Raw genomic sequence first — 22,903 nt, 5'->3', positions numbered from 1 at the left:
CCTTATAACACAATATGCGATAAAGTAATGCCTCCTATACATTATGCCACACAGTAATGCCACTTACACATTATGACACACACAGTAATGCCTCTTATAACATTATGCCACACAATAGTAATGCCCCTTACACATTATGTCACATTATGATTAGCTTGCAGTCCATGAGCTACGACTGGCTAGTTACACCCCTCCGTATATATTGATTTTGTGTTCCGTATCCCCTTTCCTGTTTTTAAAAATTTAAAATGAAAAGTAAATATATATATATATATATATATATAGTGGTCGAAGTGGAAATTTTGATGTGGGTGTATGGAAAAGTGATGATTGCAATTATGCATGCCCCTCTGGTAAAGGGGGCGTGGCTACTCAAAAGGGGGCATGGCCTTCAGTGTAGTTTACAACATCATATATACCCCTTATACACATTATGCACCACAATAGTAGGACCCCTTATACTATTTAGTACTGGTGCCCCTTTCACATTATACCACACAGTATGAGCCGAAATTCACATTATACCACACAGTATGAGACGAAAATCACATTATAGCACATAGTATGAGCCGAAATTCACATTATGCCACACAGTATGAGCCGATATTCAAATTATAGCACACGGTATGAGCCGAAACTCACATTATACCACACAGTATGAGACGAAAATCACATTATAGCACACAGCATGAGCCGAAATTCACATTATAGCACACGGTATGAGTCAAAATTCACATTATAGCATACAGAATGAGCCGAAATTCACATTATAGCACACTGAATGAGCCGAAATTCACATTATGCCACATGGAATAAACAAAATTCAAGGAGAGTGACAGCAGGGACATAGGGACAGGGAAAGTGACAGAGGGACAGGGAAAGTGACAGCAGGGACATAGGGACAGGGAGAGTGACAGAGAGAGGGATAGCAGTGGCATACAGTAGGGACTAGGGAGGGAGAAAGGCAGCAGGGTAAGCAGTGGCGTAACTTCAGCTCAGTTGCCCAGAGGCAAGAAAAATGTACCCCCTACTTGCAAAAATGTTTTAGTATTTTACTGACTCCTTGCCCTGTCTGAGTGATAACCCCGGCTCCCCTGTGTGAGCCATGCACCCCCCCCCCCCCCCCCCCACACACACACACACACACACACACACACACACACACTTCTCCTGTGTGAGTGATATCACCCCCTTCCTCCATTTCTGAGCCAAGTCCCCTTCCTACTGTGTGAGACACAGAGACAGAGAGAGGGAGACAGGGAGAGGGGAAGAGAGATGAGGGAGAGAGACGAGGGAGGGGGAGAGAGAGAGAAGAGGGAGGGGGAGAGAGAGACGAGGGGGAGAGATGAGGGAGAGAGAGACAAGGGAGAGAGGGAGATGAGAGAGATGAACGAGGAAGAGAGAGCGAGATAGGGAGAGACAGATGGAGAGAGTGACAGACGGAGAGAGAGAGATGAGGGAGGGACAGAGACGAGGGAGACGATGGAAAGAGAGAGGCAAGGGAGAGACGGAGATGGGGAGAGAGGGGCGAGGGAGGGGAGACAGAGAGATAGATGCATAGACAGGGACACGGAGGGGGTGAGAGAGACAGTAGAGAGAGACAGGGAGAGACATGGAGACAGAAGCGAGGGAGAGGTAGAGAGATGCAGAGACAGGGAGAAGGAGAGAGACAGGGAGAGAGAGACGAGGGAGGGAGACAGATGGAGAGAAAGGGGGGAAAGAGAGACGCGGGAGAGAGACAGGGAGAGGGAGACAGAGATGGGGACACAGACAGGGAAAGTGAGAGAGAGACAGGGAGAGAGAGAGATGGAGAGAAAGACGGGGAAAGAGAGACGTGGGAGAGAGACAGGGAGAGGGAGACAGAGATGGGGAGAGAGAGAAGCCAGGGAGAGAGACGGAAAGGGATAGAGACAGGGACAAATAGACAGGGAAAGGGATATAGAGACGGAGAGACGAGCGAGACAGACAGGGAGAGAGAGAGAGACAGGGAGAGAGAGGGGAAGAAGACAGACAGGGAGAGACAGATGGGGAGAGAGAGAAGCGAGGGAAAGGGGGAGAGAGTGAGAGGGAGAGAGAAGCAGAGAGGGATACAGAGAGACAGGGAGAGAGAGACACACACACAGGGAGAGAGAGAGACAGAGGGAGAGAGACGCAGAGACAGGGAGACAGAGCCGGGAGAAAAAGAGAGACAGGGAGAAAGAGGGAACAGCATAGGGTGAGGTGCATGGAACCTTTGCCGCTCTGCTGGACTCTGGGTGATGAAGACGGGCACCAAGGGTGCCACACACTGACGCTCCTCCTTATGTGAAAGGGCGGCTGTGATCTCACCTCTAGAGTTTCCTGCACAAGAGCCGTAAAATTTCTGCACAGTCCACACTTACCCTCCCTCCTTGTCTGCCATGGGGCTCGCTGGTAGCTGCGGTGCGGCGCTTCTTCCGGCCTCGCTGTCCGGACGATGTACCCCTCTCTCTGTCAGGGCGGCTGGTCTTGGGGGCAGCTCCTCCCCGTGTCCCCAGTCTCCACTCTGCTCCTCCCGCTAAAGTTCCCTGCCTCCCCATGTCTCGCTTATTCCGCAGCCCTGTCAGCTCTCAGGCAGCCACTGAATGGCAGTGAGTGGGTCCTTTTATGTATCCCCACCCGAGAGGGGGTCTTTTAGTAACCCCTTCGCCCTGCTGTGGTTGGCGGCACAGCGGGTCCTATCACCGCGGCGCTATTTCAAATCTGTTGCAGACCGGCAGCCAAGTAAGAGAGGCAGATTTGAAATAGTAGCGGCGCCGTGGTCAGGAACGAGAGCTCGATGCAGCGGGGGTCTTCAGACACAGTGCTCGAAGAAGTGCTGGTATGCCATACCGTTGTATACCGTTCCACTTCGAGCCCTGTATATATATATATATATATATATACACTCAAGTTCAGAATCTGGTATTCCCTTTACATTTACATCATGGAAGCTGGTAGCCCAGGGGGTCCCACATTCTGATCTTGAGTGTGTGTATGTATGTATATATATATATATATATATATACATATATATATATATGTATATATATATATATGTATATGTATATATATATATATTATTGCTGACTGTGGCTGGGGCTGTTTGTCCTACTGTATATGTGCGGCGCGGTTCCGTGGCAGCACTCCCCTCTATACACTGAGCATGCAGTGGCAGGGCAGGAGGCGGAGCCGGCCAGGGTCAGGTAACTACAACTTAAGGGTGCCAGGAGCAGGAGGGCGGCCAACAGTTCGCGCTGCTGCTCCTGCTTGTTCCAGGGTCCATCAGCCCAGGGGGCGCGACAGACGCAGTTCACCCTGGCCGGGGGTGACTGATAGTGGTCGCTGCGGCTGGTTAGACCCGCACTGCAGCCGCCACTAGCCAGCCCTGCACATTAAGATTTTAGGTACAACTAATTCAGGAGGGGCGTGCCGCCCTCCAGTGGCCGGCGCTCATAGGCAGCTGCATAAAGCTGCCTAATGGTAGCGCCGGCCCTGAGCCAGATCATAACAATAGCAGTGTTCACAAAGAAGTGCTTGGTGAGCCTTGGATGGTGCAACTCGAGTGCCTGGTTTTAGGCATGTGCTCACATAATCATTCTAAGTATATTGCCCCATGTGTACCTATGACTTGTATATTACTGGGAAATACAAGATTCTTATTTTAAATCATTGGGTACAATAACACCTGTGGGGCAAGTTTGACACAAATAGCTATAAGATTGATAGACAAGACTACATCATACTTGCCTACTCTCCCGGAAGTTGCAGGAGGCTCCCGTTTTTTGGGGTAGCCCCCCGCACCTCCGGAAGAGTAGGCAGGTCTCCCGCATCCTGCTCGCAAGAATTGATGCGGGCAGTATGGAGACATACTCTCCCATATTCGCGGGTCCGTGGGGAGGGAAAAGGGTTCAAATGACGCGAATCACATCATTTTAGCCACGCCCCCTTCCCACGGACCTGCGAATCGCTGCATTTTCCCGATGAATGGGCGGGGCTTGAAGATGTCACAGCCTGGTCCTGCCCCCGAAGTCTCCTGCATCGTCTCCTCTCCGGGCTTCTCCCGGAAAGGAGAAATTGAAAGTAGATAAGTATGGAATACATAGAACATAGGAGTTTAATCAAGTTCCAACACCCTCTCGTCCTTGTTTACAAGGGAAACAGGTTAATCGTCAAGAAATGGGCCCATTCCACTATCATTTCTCTATTGCCTTTTAGAAAATGATAGACAGCATATGATTGGTTGCTATGGGCAACATCACCAATTCCCAGTTTTAGAAGCTTTAGTGAATTTACCCCTAAATCTTTTGTACAAATAGTCTTTCTTCTTTTAATACAGGGATGGGGAACCTTCGGCCCTCCAGCTGTTGTTGAACTACACATACCAGCATGCCTTGCTACAGTTTTGCTATTTGGCCATGCTAAAACTGTTGCGGGGCATGCTGGGATGTGTAGATCAACAACAGCTGGAGTCCCGAAGGTTCCCCATCCCTGTTTTAATACCACATAGAGAGCATACAGTACTGTGAGTATAATAGAGCTATACCTGAGTACAGAAAGGATTGAGCCTGGGATTCAGCTGGGCTGACACAATTAAAAGAAAAACTAAGATGTTGTTCGGTAACCAATGGCAACAAGTCAAGTGACAGCTCACACTAATGTGACTACCCTAGACTGCCAGAAGAGTTTTGATTGGTTGTTTTACTGACCGTTTTATTAATAATAAAAAAATCATTATAGAGCCCATTTAGCAATTAATATTTGCAGGATAGCCCCAGAAAACTCCCATTTTCAAGGGGTACCCACAAATATTAAGTATGTCTGGCATTTATGTACAGGGACCGCAGCAAACATCAGAAATCGGAGTAATTGCAGTGTTTGTAGCTTAGGCAAATCAATACCTCCTAAACTGTCCCAATTTAGTCCTGGGCAGGGGTTAAAGTGGGGGGGAAAGAGGTGGAACTGAGTTCCACCACCTCTAATGGTATGGGGAACTAGTTCCACCACCTCCATTTCCCTGCACAGTAATTCCAACAAAAAAAACCTGCCGCATCACCTATATCCATAGATGTGTTATTGATGAGCTGCAGCCGCCTCCCCCTTCCTCAGGTCCTGGTGGCTCCATGGTCCTCCTCCATCTACAGCCCACCCCTCCTGGTACACATGCATGCTGTGTCTGTTGGACAGCATTCATCCACTCCTCAGGGCCCAGTAGCTTCCTTTTCTGTCACGGCGTATGTGAGGTCATGTTGTCACCCCTGCCGAAGTGAAGAGAAGCCTTGAAGAGTAGCAGCTCTGTGCATCTTGAAGACAAGCTGAGAGGGGGCCTGGAGTGACAATAGAAGTGGGGAAGCTGCAGGAGGGATACAGGGCATGGAGCTGCTGGTGGGACACAGGCGGTGAGCTGCTGGAGTGACAGAGGCAGAGATGTGTATAAGGGGCACTACTATTATGTGTAAGAGGCACTACTCCTGTGGGCATTCTGTATATAAGCGGTACTACTACTGTAGGCATTATGTGTAAAGGGCATCACAACTGTGGGCATTCTGTATATAAGTGGCACTACTACTATGGGCATTTTGTGTATAAACGGCACTTATGTGGCCATTATCTGTATAAGTGGCACTACTGTGGTCATTATGTGTAAGGGGCACTACTACTGTGGGAATTGTGTATAAGGGGCACTACTGTGTTATGTAACCTGAATAAGGGGCATTACTCTGCGGTGTAATGTGAATAAAATTGTGCTACTGTGTTCTGCAATTTGTATTGAAATTACTATTTTGTGACCATGTTACTTCTTTGTGAGATCAATGTCCCTTTATAAGGTATGGGAAGTAGGGCACTAATCTATAATTTGCAGGGGGTTGCCGAAAACACTAGCACTGGCCCTGGACCTGCTTAATGTGAGGAGGTGTGGGGGAGGGGGGGGGCTGGGTAAATGAGTTCCACCACCTCTCCAGGACCACTTTAAGCCCTGGTCCTGGGGTGTGGTATAATAAATAGACAGTGTCTAGTTATACCCCTTTCAGACAGAAATCGAAATTACTGGGTGAAGCAGTTCCACATGGTAATTTCATGAAACACATGGGTCCTTTTTCTGTGTGAAAGAGTCAACCCGTGTTGTAATTCCAGGGACTTCGACCCTGAAATTTACCAGGGTCGGAGACATGGGAATTTTGACACAGGTTGAACTTTTCGCACAGACAAAATACCTGTGTCAATCCGCAAATTACCGGGTCGAAATTCTCGACCCGGAAATTTACATGTCTGTGTGAAAGGGGCTCAGGCAGGTCCTGGCAAAATGACCCGGCATTGAAATGCCGCGTAAATGCCAGGACTTTCAGACATTTCTGTCTGAAAGTGATATTAGACAGTCAATAGATAGACATCACATGTTAGACAGTCAAAAGGTCGACAGGGTCGAAAGGTTGACAGGATCAAAAGAAAGACATGAATAAGTAGACAGTACAAAAGGTTGACAGGTACAAAATGTCAGAAGGGGCAAAAGGTCGACAGGGTCAAAAGGTCGGCATAAAAAAAGGTAGACAATTATTTTTGTATTTTTGGGATTTGCATGGATAGTTTTGTCATCTGGGACCCCCAATTGTAGAAAGGCATACCCTTGCGGGATTCACTTCACTTGCCACGCTTTGGGCTCGGTGGCTTCCTGGGCTCGCCACAAGGTTTATAACCAACTCTATGCTGGACATGGATAGAGAAGGTATGAAAAACTCCAAAAATATGTAAAATTTAAAAAGAACCACGTGTCTACTTTTTTATGTCGACCATTTTCATGTCGACCTTTTGACCCTGTCGACCTTTTGTACTGTCTACCTTTTTTATGTCTAATTTTTGACCCTGTCGACCTATTGTCTGTCTAACATATGGTGTCTATCTAACTAGACACTATCTATCATCCGGATACCTGTTAGGCCCTACACACATGCCGATATCACTGCACGATATGAACGATCTCGTTCATTAATGAACGAGATAACGCTCATATCGTGCAGTGTGGAGTCACCAGCGATGAACGATGCGCGGCCCCGCGCTCGTTCATCGCTGGTGACATGTCGGCTGTGCATGCAGGCCAATATGGACGAGATCGTCCATATTTGCCTGCACGTCTATGGAGCCGGGTGACGGGGGGAGTGAAGAAACTTCACTCCCCCCGTCACTGCCCCCCGCCGCCGGGTTGCCCGTCAGCCGTATCGGCGCCGGGCACCTCGGCGGCACATTGCCTAATGTGTAGGGCGCCTTAGTCCTGAAGGGGGTTGGAAGGTATCTTCCTGCTGCATTGGGAGTGTAGTTATGCCCACTATGACTTGCCCATGCCCCCAGCATGCCACAGCCACACACCCATGTCCTGATTCCAGGATTAGCTAAAATTGAAGGTATGATACTCTTCAACCTATGGCATATATAGAGGGGAAGTGTATGTCGCTGTGTGTAGGCTCAATGTGAGGGCTCTATTAGCAACAGAAAAATTAGTCCGATGGTCAGGATTTGAATACTAAATGAAGATGCAGGTCACACATAGGCGCAATCTGTGTAATAATAACACATCAGGAGGAAGAAGTAGGGTAGGTTAGAAGATGAGGAGGACAGGGCCAGGATTTTGGAGTAGTGAATAACATGGGAGATGAACACAGGTGTAGGGAGTATTTGGATTAGAGAAAGATGGATGAGCGGATAGCTGACTCTCACTACTGCCCGATCCTCAGGGCCTCAAACATGCTCCCTCAGGGCCTCACACATGGTCCCTCAGGGCCTCACTCCTGCTCCCTCAGGGCCTCACACCCGCTTCCTCAGGGCCTCACACCCGCTTCCTCAGGGCCTCACACCCGCTTCCTCAGGGCCTCACACCCACTTCCTCAGGTATCACATCCGCTTCCTCAGGGCCTCACACCCGCTTCCCCTGGGCCTCACACCCGCTTCCTCAGGGTCTCACACCCGCTTCCTCAGGGTCTCACAGGGTGTTGCATTTATATTGTGTACAATGTGCTTATCTCATATCTTGCAGTATGGAGGATACCAAGTTGACAGATGAACAAGCTCCACTACTGGCTCCACTGAGTAACAACACAAGTCTCACACATCTAGATCTAACTTCCAATGGATTTAAGGACCATGGCTACATCATCATCAAGAAACTCATACAGCAATCTATTGCCCTAACAGAGATCAGGTACATAGATTAAGGCGCTTAGTAAGTTTTATACAGATGAAGGAATTTTTGAGAACCAGACTTACAGATATAAGTGCAGAGTATGTTATCTCTGTAGTCCAGTTCATTCTTGTATTAGCCGTTCATTTACTGTAGGCTCAGTCTGTTCTCTGTAGAGAATACTTGGTTAATGCTGACACCATCCTGCAATAATTTCATTTGCGTTATGCTGAGTCCCTTTGCCATTATTCCATAGCCAGTGCTATCAATTGGTGAACCTAGAGTGCCAATCTTTAGATTTATGTACAGGGTCAGACTGGTCCACTGGGCGACAGGAGAAATCCCTTGTGGGCTCCTCGCCCTAAGGACTCATTCCTCTCCCTTACAGGTCAGGATCGAGACTGTGTATTTATACAGTGTTACTTAATCTGAGAGTCAGTTACTTGGTGGAGCAGGATCATGAACTGGTGGCTGGCCACACCCCTTAGCATGGGCCCCTACCTCTTCATAATGGATAAACAGAAAAGTTGTATCACTAACCGCGCAAAAGGCTTCCTGGACACTACAACAGTCAAAATAAGTGTTTCCCCAAGACACTTGTAGACATATACATACAAAAGAAAATCAGACTGAGTTTGTTACCAGGCGCCACTTATACAATATGTCACAATGAAATATCCATGTGTGGTACGTTCCTGATAGCGAATCCACCAAAACTCCTCCCACTGTTGCGTTTATAGATCTCAGCGCATGTGGAGAGAATGGATAAGAATAATCATGTGTAGTACAGTATTTGTTTAATGACATACACAAGATAAAACACAGTGAAAAACAATTCTATGTTCCCCTGTTCTGTAAGAGATGCTGTAGATGTAACAATTACCAGAATAATATGAGGGCTGGTGTGAAGCAGTCCTCAACAAAAGCGTGTTATTTGAATAGTCACCACAGTAGTCCTCCCGGGATGGACCATCAGGTGTATTCGTCTGGTCACTGGAACAGTCTATCTCTCACTGGAACGAAGGGGTTCAAAGTACAGCCGACGCGTTTCAACCCAAAATGCTATGGGTCTTTCTCAAGGCAGTGTAAGGAAGTTTTCATTCTGGGCTTCCTTATAAACCCCCATCCTCCAATCAGGGGTTCCTTCCCGGAATTTTCTATCCGATAACCAATCCCAGCAGTCCTCTGTATTCCCCTATGGTATCTGCAGCTGTCACTCAAAGGATCCTGAGGGCTAGGGCTCCGGAAGTCCCACCCCCAACACAAATCTAAAACCTCCGAGCGAATGGTACGCTCGTCCCGCCGGAAGTGTATTCACCCACTTCCGCCCTCACCGCCGGCTTCCTGTTTGTCCCTCCGGAGAAAGTCTCCTCCTGGCATCCTCGGATATTCACATTAGTTCCAGGCGCGGGTATAGCATTATGATTTCCCCGCCGTAGTGTCACAGGAAGTCCGGATCTGCGGGTCGAAGTGGCGTAACGTCACTTCCGGTACAATGTTTACTGTCGGAATAGGTTCCTTTCTGCGTTCCAAAACGCTCCATCCATTGATAAAATGGAATCTCACTGAGTACGTTCATAATCAAAGTAGTTTGTGATTAAACTACAATAAAACATATTAAAAATTAATACATAATTCATAAAACATTAAAAACAATTGTCGTTTAAAAACTCATAAAATAAAAACATGATTATCATAATAATGGATCATAAATGACATTACATGATCAAAATGACTTGAAACATTTGTCGAAATGGCTTAACAATTTCTTTAATAAAATTATAATAAAAATTATAATAAAAATTATAAAAACCATTTTAGTTCAAAGTCATTATTGATCCCATGTGGCTGCAATGTATCAAAATCAAAAATACATTGCATCTCACACTTGGCTAAAAGGGAGGCAGTATCCCTTTGGCGTTGATTGCACCTTACTAATTTGATTGCACCTTACTAATTTGATACCCGCAAATCGTACAATGTTTTGTGTAGAGCTATTGTGAAATCTTTTCACAAGTCATTTTGATCATGTAATGTCATTTATGATCCATTATTATGATAATCATGTTTTTATTTTATGAGTTTTTAAACGACAATTGTTTTTAATGTTTTATGAATTATGTATTAATTTTTAATATGTTTTATTGTAGTTTAATCACAAACTACTTTGATTATGAACGTACTCAGTGAGATTCCATTTTATCAATGGATGGAGCGTTTTGGAACGCAGAAAGGAACCTATTCCGACAGTAAACATTGTACCGGAAGTGACGTTACGCCACTTCGACCCGCAGATCCGGACTTCCTGTGACACTACGGCGGGGAAATCATAATGCTATACCCGCGCCTGGAACTAATGTGAATATCCGAGGATGCCAGGAGGAGACTTTCTCCGGAGGGACAAACAGGAAGCCGGCGGTGAGGGCGGAAGTGGGTGAATACACTTCCGGCGGGACGAGCGTACCATTCGCTCGGAGGTTTTAGATTTGTGTTGGGGGTGGGACTTCTGGAGCCCTAGCCCTCAGGATCCTTTGAGTGACAGCTGCAGATACCATAGGGGAATACAGAGGACTGCTGGGATTGGTTATCGGATAGAAAATTCCGGGAAGGAACCCCTGATTGGAGGATGGGGGTTTATAAGGAAGCCCAGAATGAAAACTTCCTTACACTGCCTTGAGAAAGACCCATAACATTTTGGGTTGAAACGCGTCGGCTGTACTTTGAACCCCTTCGTTCCAGTGAGAGATAGACTGTTCCAGTGACCAGACGAATACACCTGATGGTCCATCCCGGGAGGACTACTGTGGTGACTATTCAAATAACACGCTTTTGTTGAGGACTGCTTCACACCAGCCCTCATATTATTCTGGTAATTGTTACATCTACAGCATCTCTTACAGAACAGGGGAACATAGAATTGTTTTTCACTGTGTTTTATCTTGTGTATGTCATTAAACAAATACTGTACTACACATGATTATTCTTATCCATTCTCTCCACATGCGCTGAGATCTATAAACGCAACAGTGGGAGGAGTTTTGGTGGATTCGCTATCAGGAACGTACCCCTACCTCTTCATGCCTCTAGTGGGCCCATCATGCCCAGTCCGACACCACTTATGTACTCACACTTTCATCTTTTTAGCGCCTCCTTTGTTGCTTTCTGGACAATTTTCTATCCTTTGATCATTTGTACAGTAGTAACAGAAATTCTTGCACAATCCTTCACTGATTTAGATTGTTTTATACAAAATCTTTCTGTTCCACTATACTGTATGCCAGTAACGTGATTGTGTCTGTGGGTGTACCAGGCATACAGATGGCACCCCCATACTGCTTTGGCCATGCAGTAGTATGCCTATCTGGTCTGGACCACCCAGATGCTTCAAAGCACTAAAGTGGTTTTGAGAGTAGGTGACTCCTAGTTTTGCAGCCGGTGGGAATATCTGAAGATGCAAATGTCTTATCAAAGTTTATTTATTATTTATTACCAGTTATTTATATAACACACGCATATTCCGCAGTGCTGTCATCAACCTATCACTTTCGAGCCACCTCTTTTATTAACTCGTTAAGCCTCTTCTGCCATTATTACAGTAGATGACATTTGGGTAGAAGTATTAAAGAGATGTTAAATTATACTTCTGATGCCTTTTCTCTCCATAAGACTCTTCGCTCTCTTATATAAAATAACTTCTGCATCATGTACTTGAAATATTGTTTGTGTAAGTGTTGTGCACAGGCACTGGCTGCCTTTTAGGATGACCCACAGATTTCTACCCCATGTACAATCCAAGAGGAATGAGTATACAAGCAGCTGTGAGCTCCTTTCATAAGAACATAGACATGTGATATGAGTCAACAGTGCCGAATTACCAACTAGGCAGAGTAGGCTCCAGCTTATGGACCCCACGCCTATTAGGGGCCCCATGACAATGGGTCAAAATAATATTGATTTGATCTTGAAAGGAAATTACAATCAAGCTTTCTTACATTTTTTCAAAAGATAGAAAAAAATTAATCAACTCAAAGAATCAAAAACTTTACATTAAAGACTCTATAGGAAAAATACTGTATTAATGTAAAGTACCTATTAACAACTTAAAGTACATAAACCATAGACATTAGATTCACATTACAGTTTCCAGATAGTAGACTGTTGGTAAACTTAAAAACGTATTTGGAGATAATTTGCAAAGGGGGCCCTGAGATTTCGACTGCATAGGGGCCTCCACAGGGTTTAATGCAGCACGGTGTGTTGATGCTTTCTGATTGGCTTGTTTACATTCCATACAGTGTGATTGGCAGAATGTACAAAATATTTGCCACATTTTGGGAGAAGTACACAGTTAATCGACGTATGTGGTAGGACCCACAGCTCACCGATAAAAGAAGATTCCTTTGTTTGGAGCACTCTTTTTTAGTAATATATATGTGATGATGAAATGTTTGTTCAAAGTTAAAACTTAACTTTTATTTTTCAACATTAGACTATGAAATACATGGGGTATATAATTCAAATAGTATTTAAAGAATTCCCCTAAAAATATAATGTTGGACGTGAAATTCGTCCTTGTGGCAAAAATTTATCAAAAATCATATGTAATCATAAAACTTGAGCATCTAATTCATACACAGCTCAAAAAGACAGTCATCTGTCTAAATTCTAGCAGGCGGCATACATAATACATTATAGGTCGTCAGATCCTGTGGCTGAAGAAAATCTGCGCATAAAACTAGTATATCCTTCTAGATCCCAGCTTGAATAACAAAGATCTAATAATTACATCGGCATGACTCCTCTGTTGTATCTCCAGTAAGAATATTATAAAATTGGAATGATCATAAACACATAATTACGTCCCCTTCAATATTGTAGGAGAGTTTGCTGCAGATATAACATTCACAGAAATACAATATGGGTGGCTACCCATCCATATGGCTGAGCATTTCATACACAATACAGTTCAAAAGTCACCTGATAAAGCCAATTATTTATCTTATAACATTCACTATATATTGGTAAGAGACTCAGTACGCAATGGGCGTACGGGATACCGTAAGGGTACGCACTTAGCGTAGCAGACGCTAGGCCGTGGTCGAGACGCACGGGCGGCATGTTCGCTCACGGCTTACGCTGGGTATCGAGCACGCTATAGGCGGTCCGAGTACCGTAATGCTACGCTGCTAGCGTAGCGGACGCTGTGCCCACAAGAGGAACACAAGCGGCGCAGACGCTCACAGGATGACACACAGTAAACCTTGTATGCAACACAATGAAGGGATATACTTATACTGTAATGATATAACGCTTCTTAACCTTGTTAATATAAAAGCTGCTTGAGCGATTGAGACGCTCCGAATACCCTTAGCAATGTAATGATAAACACACAATACCTTGTAAGGTTCCAAAACCTTTATCTAGATGATTTTAGTATGTAAAAGGGGAAAACAGTTACAGCTTATACACTACAGCACTAACATAAACACCTAAACAGTATAACTGAAATTATACAATATACAACAGTTTCTTAATCCTAAACAAATAACAGAGAGAGAGAGAGTATGGCAAATACAAACAGAGAATAAGTTGGTTACAGAGAAACTTACACACGTGGGAATGACTTCGCCGGCGCAACCTGGACCAGGGCTCTAGCCTTCAGTGTGAAAACCTTGCAGAGTCTTGTGTCACCAAGCCTATTGCAAGCTATATTTATTTACTAACTCAAGACATACTACAATAGATACTGTGTGCTCTCTTTCCATTGGTTAGGGGGTGGGACATGTACTGCACCTGGGATCATTGGTTAGTTCAAGAAGTGGGCGATGGCTAGGACTTGTTAGTATTCTAAATTCCTCTTTGTCTGATTATATTGAGGAAAGCTATTGTTTTGGATCTTCCAAACAAACTCTGTCTCTGGGCTTTGTTTACCCCACCTTCAGTTGAGACAATTGACAACTCAGCACTCATTATTCTGGAGAGAAACCTGGTTCTATTCATAAACAAAGGTGTAAGCCCTCTTCATAGAATCTCAAAGCTTAGTGTAAATAAGGCTATTGTATTCAGTCTGTGGGAAATAAATGACTGAATTCTATTCACCTACTCTGCACTTGTGTAATTTATTCGGAATGCAATTAATCTTATTTTCTACTTCTGTGCATAACCATGAGCAGGAACTATGCGAATCCCTCCCAATAATCATAGGCACAACACCCCTTCAATACCCCACAGCTGGACACCATACACTACCCTCCAACCTTTGTCTGAGCCCTCCCAGCATGCAAAGAGGAATCTCTCTGTCCCTGAACCAGTTACACTAATCATACTTACAGATATTATTAAAGGGAATATTACCTATAAAATACATTATTTGGATTAAATGTGTAACGATCGAGTCGCCCACCAGACGCACACAAACTCTACCGTAAATGCACATACCACGCGCCTGAGCGCACGACTGTGGAGGCGCCGTCACGCAACTGCGAATATGCGCACGCACGGGAGAGAATGTGCACGTGCAGCGGGCAAGCGCATGGGGTTAATACAAGGCATCATAGGTCGCTATATTTTTCGACTTTGACACACCATACAACAGAGTATTCCATAGGCAAAGCAGTTCAAAAGTAACCATAGAACTTTGATAGAGCACTGATGTAACAACCTAAGAGTATGTATCTAAATGTTGGTGTCACAAGGTATCACACAAAAAGGTTACTAAGTAAGATCCCTGGAATAATTTGGTTGTGTATAATAGAAGTGACTGTTGTTATTGTACAGAGGCGAACATGAGTCACACCAAATCCAGCAGAAATAACCCTTACATGTAGTACTAGGTGGTTCATCGTGCCCTACGGGCGCTCTTCACACCGTCGCAAGGGGTTACGCCCCCTTAAGCCTTGCACGGCCTTTGGGCATGCAATATGTTGATTATATGGAGTATTACATCCACACATAATTGTGTGATTGGTTAAATAGTGCGTGGACAAAGGGCGTGTGATGGTTAAGGGGCCGTAGCCCCTTGCGACTGTGTGAACAGCGCATGCAAGGCATGATGAATCACCTAGTATGGTGGAGGGGGGCTGGGGGTGTCGCGGCTGGGGGAGGGGTGGTTGCAGGAGTACTTAGGGCGGTAGAGGGGCGGATGAGGTGGGGACTGCGGATGGAGGAGGGTGAAGGGGGTGCGGATGGGAGAGGAGGCCGGAGGTGCTGTGGATGGGTGTTGGGTGTGGGATAGACGCGGATGGGGAGGGTGTCCAGGGGTGCGGGGAGCGGGGGAGAGTCATGAGCCACCGTGGTAGGGGGGGTGCTGCGTGCAGGGTGGTTGAGGGGGTGCAGTTGGGGGGGTGGGCCGGGTGCGGTGGTTGGGGGAAGGGCGGATGCAGGGGTGCCGCGGTGGGGGTAGTGGGCCGGAGCCACCGCGGGTGGGGGAGGGTGTGGTGGTGCTGCGGTTGGGAGTGGTGCAGGATTGCATGAGGTGCATCCAGGTGGTGCACCGCAGAGGTGACAGTATAGGGGACACAGGCACAGCATAGGTGACACATGGCGCCGCAAGGTCATGACCGGCAGAGCCGCGACACAGCAGCAGAGCTCCCGGAGACAGGCAGCGCAGAGCCGGGCCATGTGTTGTGCAGGCCAGAAAAGGGGAGAGCGGCAGCACACTGCCGGCCTCCTGCAACCGTCCGCTGTTGCAGCCGCGCTACTTACTGAAGTCCAGCCGGTAGTCTCCTGTGTGGAGACGCCTCCTCTCCTTGGTGCTGTAGCGCAGTATGCAGCTGAGCCAGCTGCGGTGACACGCTACGGTGCTCCCTCCACGGCACGGCTTCCGGGTTGCGGGAGCTGCTCGGCAGAGGCTAAATGGTGGTCCGAAGCACCACAGCACGTGCATGTTACTCTGGTGGCGGAGGCGCGGGCCCTACACACAGCCGCAGCAGTGCTATCCGACACTGCCGCTAACACCAAGTTGTAAAGTGACCTCTGATGTCACCAGGGGGCGGATCTACGCTATCGCTAACCCAATGAGTGCTCCTAGCCACGTTAGCCACACATCACTCTGGGCTATTATGTAGGAAATGCACGATGAAGGGGCGTCCGATGGTGAAGGGGGCGTAGCCCCTTGCGATGGTGGAAGGTGTCTGGAGGCGCTGCGGTTGGAGGAGGGGCGGGTTTGGGGGTGCCGCAGGTGGGGTAAGGAGGTTACGGAGGTGGGGCGGGTGGGGGAGGGGCTTGGGTGCGGCAGATGGAGAAGAGGTCTGGAGATGGCGCGGGTGGGGAAAGGGTTGGTGCGGGGGTGCCGCGGATGTGGGAGGAGGTCTGGAGATGCTGCGGTTAGAGGAGGGGCGGGTGCGGGGGTGCCACGGATTGGGTAGGAGGTTACGGAGGTGGGGCGGTTGGGGGAGGGGCATGGGTGCGGCAGATGGGGAAGAGGTCTGGAGATGCAGCGGTTGGAGGAGGGGCGGGTGCAGGGGTGCCACGGGTAGGGTAGGTGGTTCCGGAGGTGGGGCGGGTGGGGGAGGGATGTAGGTGCGGCGGATGGGGGAAGAGATCTGGAGATGTGGTTCGTGGAGGGTCGGGTGCGTGGGTGCCGCGGATGGGTGAGGAGATATTGAGGCGCTGCGGTTGGTGGAGGGGCAGGTGCTGGGGTGCCACGGGTGGGGTAGGTAGTTCCAGAGGTGGGGAGGGATGTAGGTGCGGCGGATGGGGGAAGAGATCTGGAGATTCGGTTGGTGGAGGGTCGGGTGCGTGGGTACCGCGGGTGGGTGAGGAGGTATGGAGGCGCTGCGGTTGGTGGAGGAGCAGGTGCGGGGGTGCCACAGGTGGGGTAGGAGGTTTTGGAGGTGGGGCGGGTGGGGGAGGGACATGGGTGCGGCGGATGGGGGAGGAGGTCTGTATACACTGCGGTTGGTGGAGGGGCGGGTGCGGGGGTGCCGTGGGTGGGGGAGGAGGTATGGAGACGCTGCGGTTGGTGGAGGGGCGGGTGCGGGGGTGCCACGGGTGGGGTTGGAGGTTCTGGAGGTGGGATGGGTGGGGGAGGGACATGGGTGCGGCAGATGGGGGAGGAGGTCTGTAGACGCTGCGGTTGGTGGAGGGGCGGGTGTGGGCGTGCTGCGGGTGGGGCAGGTGGTTCGGAGGTGGCGCGGGCGGGGGAGGGGTGGATGCGGGGGTGCCAGAGAGTACTGCCCTACATACACACACATGTAGCTGCAAACACATGTACACACCCCACATGTCACAATGTCCCCCTAGCTGCAGGATATAAGTAATGGCCATCCTCATCTAGTGGCAGGGCCCCCTGCGCAGCCATTGTGTCAGCAACAGGCAGAGAATGATGGGGGCAGCTCATTGTGCGGGGCCGAGGCCGGACCCGGGCGCTCCCTTCGTGCAGCTGCAGGTCCGGCTACTCCAGGCCGGGAGCAGGGATGGCGATGGGCCGCAGGCATCGGGGTGGGGGCTGCCTGCTCTCGCTGTGCGCTGTGCTCACCTGAGCGGTGGCTGCCGCCTCCTGCTGCACAGTGCCCAGCATACACACAGCAGCAGGCAAGCCAGCAGAGGAGAGGAGGAAGGCGGCGGGCGGCGCTTACCGGCTCCCTCCACCACACACCGCTGATCACCCGCGTGAGACGAATGGGTGAGGAAGACGGGGCGGTGCAGGGGAGTCGGTCTCCTTGGTCGGGGCGAGAGCCGGACAGTAGGAGGCGGGGTGATGGGGGTTTGTGTGGTAACCTATTAGGCCAGATCTGTGACTCCGCCCAGCATTGTGACTCCGCCCAGCGTTAGCAAATGAGTCACAAAGTCACAGATCTGGGCTAATATATAGGAGATATGGTCAAAATATAAATGCCCTGTGAGTAGCCACTCAAAATCATAGAAAATATACCATGACTCCCGTAGGATAACAGATATATGTCACTATGCACCTTTGAGTGCATACGGGATTGTAACCATGAACAATGATTTTCATCAAAAACAGTGTACAGAAAAATAGAATTAGTGGACACTCTAGTTACACTAATCCCATCTGCTGTCTGACCTCATCTAAGAGCGGAGGACAGATGAGAGTGGGAACGTGAGCTGTGTCCAGAAGAATAAAGAGATGGACAAAAACCTATATTCCTGTCGTGGTGTTAGGTGGACCCTGATGCCCGACCGGCCTTGCAGGGTCCAAATGCACCACTGGGAAAAGGGTCAATGTACATGTAGAAGAAAGAGGGGGAGAGAGAGGGGAAGAGAAGGATATAGAGGAAACCCAAATCAGCCTCAGTATTTTTGGCTGACTGAAATAACACATAGACTTTATGCACACAATTCGCTAATTGGAACAATGAAGTATAATTAGAAAAATAAAAGGGGTTTTTATTGTGTTCCCACAGCAAGGTTCCTCTTAAATGGTAGTGTCAGCTGAATATAGAATAACAGATAAATACTGATGTATAGACATTGAGTAAGCCACTGGTTATTACCATATCAAAGGGAACATTGGTACCCATAGGTATAAAAAACAATGGGGTGTGGGTAACTATAAAAGATGTGAGCAATAGGGAAAGAAACAGTAGGCACTCTAGTCAAAAAATCCCTTCTGCTATCTGACCTCATCAAAGAGCGGAGGACAGATGAGAGTGAGACCGCGGGCTGTGCCGTTGAAGAGAAAGAAAGAGAACAGGCGGCGGCTCGTGGTCCCGTTGTGGTGTTATGCGGACCCTGATGCCAACAGCCTTGCAGGGTCCGGATGCGCCACCGGGGCCAGAGCCTCCGTCCAAACTGGAAGGAAGAGAAGAGAAGGAAGATACCGATCTCAGCCGTTCTGTGCCGCTTCACCCGCTGTATGCTCGCGCTGCTAGTCACGGCTCCCCCTGCAGTGGGGAGTCCGTGTGTGGGTCCTACCACATACGTCGATTAACTGTGTACTTGTTACATTATTCCTGGAGCACCTCCAACATAACGGATAGCCATCCATTGGGGTCTATTTGTGCTAGTTGGGTTTTTTTTCTAATTAATCTCTATATCTCAGTCTGGTGCGGGATAATTTCTAGTTTATTTACATTTTGGGAGAACCAAGATCAACCATTAATTAATTTGCCAGCGCTGAGTCTCAAAATACATGATTCGGCTAAACTTGATTTGCTCATGTCTGGTAGCAAGTAACAATAACCCGTTTAATGTCGAATATAGAACCAGTGTAATGAAATGGGATCCCGCCAGTCGGGATACTGACACCGGGACGATCCCGACAGGGGGGCAAGCGCATCCCAGCCCCTTGCAGGCTCGCTGCGCTCGCCACGCTGCAGGCACACTAATTTATTCTCCCTCTGTGGGTGTCGTGGACACCCACAGAGGGAGAATATGTCAGGATTGTGCCAGTCGGGATTCCGACCGCCGGGATCCCGTCCGGTGGGATCTTGACTGCATCCCAATGTAACAGCATGCATGGATAGAGGTGGCTTGCTTATATCCTGACTATGATCTTAATGAGGATGTGTGTTGTGAATGAACAGTAATTCCAATGTCATTTGATTCTCTCTTCTAGACTCCCTGGCCTTGGCTGGTCAGACCAACAAATACAGGACCTGAAGAGAGTGCATAGACCAGGTCTGACGCTGAAGATTTCATAGTGACATATTATGCGGCCAGTGATCTCACTTATAGTTATTGTGCTATTCAGGGCTGTAACGGGGCGCTTCCGCAGGACTACAAGAGACTGACTCTATGTTTTTTTGTTTTTGGAGAGCATATGAGACATTCCAATGTGCTATGATTAGAAGTACAGGGTGCTACTAGGTTGAAGCAAAGAATATTTGGGATATAGCTTTCAGAGACCCCATCCTGGAGCTATATCAAAATCTACTGCCACCTACACTGGGCAAGTGAGTGCTACTATATCCAGTTACTACATGTTTGGTGGAGGGCATTCCTTACCAATGGGTTACCTTCTGGCTGGTTGGTGAGGGCAATGGAATACAAAAGTTCTCGGGCATCCAATGTCTAAGGCAGTGGTAGCCAACCCTGGTCCTCAAGAGCTACCAACAGTTCACGTTTTTCAGCTCACCTAGCAGGTGCACAAGTGTAGTCATTACTCACTGACACATTTTAAAAGATCCACAGATGGATTCTGTGAGGAGGCCTGGAAAACGTTAACTGTTGGTAGCTCTCGAGGATCAGGGTTGGCTACCACTGGTCTAAGGTGTATACCTCCCACAAGCCTTGGGCATTGCAGCCCCTTCAAATTAAGATTTAACTTCTTCAATGGCGGGCAGTAGAGAGCCCATTCCCCAACAGGATGGTCCATAAAGCCAGCTCTGAAGACCATTAAATAACACACACTCTAAATTAAGCTTTTAACTTGTCAGTGTTCTAGATAACTTGATCAGTTGATTGTTATATTGTTTGTTTGTTTGTTTGTTTGTTTTTTCATACAGTATATTTGAACTCTTGTCATTATACGGTACTGCTATACAGCAATCGGGTATGGGTCGTTGGGTCGACCTAACTTAGGTTGACACTCATTAGGTCGTCCACTGAAGGTCGACATTGCCATTAGGTCGACGTGGGCATTAGGTGGACCTGTAGTAGGTCGACAGGTCAAAAGTTCGTCATGAGGTTTTTTACTGTTTTTGGTGTTGTTTTCTCTGTAAAGTGAAGGGGAACCCAAATTAGTGCACCGTGTCCGCTCACATGGCTCGCTTCGCTCGCCATGCTTCGGGCAAGGTGCCTCGCTCCGCTACCGCCTCGCTCAGCACAGATTACCGTTCCAATCGTAGTCCACGTGGATCTTTAAGTATGAAAAAATCCGAAAAATGTGAAAAACTCATGTCGACCTTTTGACATGTCGACCTACTACATGTCGACCTAACGGCCATGTCAACCTAATGGCATTGTTGACCTTCAGTGGTCAACCTAATAAGTGTCAACCTAAGTTGTGTCGACCTAACAACCGTAACCCCAGCAATCTGATTTGCTTCTCTACATATATACTATTTTTAATTTATAGTGCTAAAAATATTTGATATACCTGTAGATATTTATTTCTATATGTTTTTATGCTATTATTATTAAACTTACTGGTATGTAGCTGTTATTTCTCTTTTTATTTTTTTACTCCACACCCCCTGTATTATAATGATATTAGCATTATGATAATGATTATTAATCACTTGAACTTTCAGACTATGGGCTGCATTAATGTAAATAACGAAAAACGAATTGTTACTGATCACTATACATCACATTGGTTCAATACAATATATAGCTGTAAGGGATGTGCACTTGAAATTTTTCGGGTTTTGTGTTTTGGTTTTGGGTTCGGTTCCGCGGCCGTGTTTTGGGTTCGACCGCGTTTTGGCAAAACCTCACCGAATTTTTTTTGTCGGATTCGGGTGTGTTTTGGATTCGGGTGTTTTTTTCAAAAAACCCTAAAAAACAGCTTAAATCATAGAATTTGGGGGTCATTTTGATCCCAAAGTATTATTAACCTCAAAAACCATAATTTCCACTCATTTTCAGTCTATTCTGAATACCTCACACCTCACAATATTATTTTTAGTCCTAAAATTTGCACAGAGGTTGCTGGATGACTAAGCTAAGCGACCCTAGTGGCCGACACAAACACCTGGCCCATCTAGGAGTGGCACTGCAGTGTCACGCAGGATGGCCCTTCCAAAAAACACTCCCCAAACAGCACATGACGCAAAGAAGAAAAAAAGAGGCGCAATGAGGTAGCTGTGTGAGTAAGCTAAGCGACCCTAGTGGCCGACACAAACACCTGGCCCATCTAGGAGTGGCACTGCAGTGTCACGCAGGATGGCCCTTCCAAAAAACACTCCCCAAACAGCACATGACGCAAAGAAGAAAAAAAGAGGCGCAATGAGGTAGCTGTGTGAGTAAGCTAAGCGACCCTAGTGGCCGACACAAACACCTGGCCCATCTAGGAGTGGCACTGCAGTGTCACGCAGGATGGCCCTTCCAAAAAACACTCCCCAAACAGCACATGACGCAAATAAAAATGAAAGAAAAAAGAGGTGCAAGATGGAATTGTCCTTGGGCCCTCCCACCGACCCTTACGTTGTATAAACAGGACATGCACACTTTAACCAACCCATCATTTCAGTGACAGGGTCTGCCACACGACTGTGACTGAAATGACGGGTTGGTTTGGACCCCCACCGAAAAAGAAGCAATTAATCTCTCCTTGCACAAACTGGCTCTACAGAGGCAAGATGTCCACCTCATCATCATCCTCCGATATATCACCGTGTACATCCCGCTCCTCACAGATTATCAATTCGTCCCCACTGGAATCCACCATCTCAGCTCCCTGTGTACTTTGTGGAGGCAATTGCTGCTGGTCAATGTCTCCACGGAGGAATTGATTATAATTCATTTTAATGAACATCATCTTCTCCACATTTTCTGGAAGTAACCTCGTACGCAGATTGCTGACAAGGTGAGCGGCGGCACTAAACACTCTTTCGGAGTACACACTTGTGGGAGGGCAACTTAGGTAGAATAAAGCCAGTTTGTGCAAGGGCCTCCAAATTGCCTCTTTTTCCTGCCAGTATAAGTACGGACTGTCTGACGTGCCTACTTGGATGCGGTCACTCACATAATCCTCCACCATTCTTTCAATGGTGAGAGAATCATATGCAGTGACAGTAGACGACATGTCCGTAATCGTTGTCAGGTCCTTCAGTCCGGACCAGATGTCAGCATCAGCAGTCGTTCCAGACTGCCCTGCATCACCGCCAG

At 47.6% G+C, this 22,903-nt stretch overlaps 1 protein-coding gene across 1 annotated transcript in view; it reads left to right on the top strand.

Annotated features, from left to right (window-relative positions):
* The window catches only part of LOC135057514 (NACHT, LRR and PYD domains-containing protein 12-like), a 56,084-nt gene extending 35,930 nt beyond the window's left edge, over positions 1 to 20,154 (top strand). The window contains exons 8-9 of the mRNA XM_063963373.1: positions 8,024 to 8,188; positions 19,689 to 20,154. Of these exons, the coding sequence (XP_063819443.1) occupies positions 8,024 to 8,188; positions 19,689 to 19,773 (250 nt within the window). The 3' untranslated portion in view covers positions 19,774 to 20,154. The remainder of the gene's footprint in view (positions 1 to 8,023; positions 8,189 to 19,688) is intronic.
* Positions 20,155 to 22,903: the final 2,749 nt, after the last annotated feature.

This window comes from Pseudophryne corroboree, chromosome 3 (assembly GCF_028390025.1).
Source record: "Pseudophryne corroboree isolate aPseCor3 chromosome 3, aPseCor3.hap2, whole genome shotgun sequence".
NCBI classification, from domain to species: domain Eukaryota; kingdom Metazoa; phylum Chordata; class Amphibia; order Anura; family Myobatrachidae; genus Pseudophryne; species Pseudophryne corroboree.
Note: the sequence above shows the minus strand (reverse complement) of the source record. Positions and strands in the feature narration are given on the sequence as shown.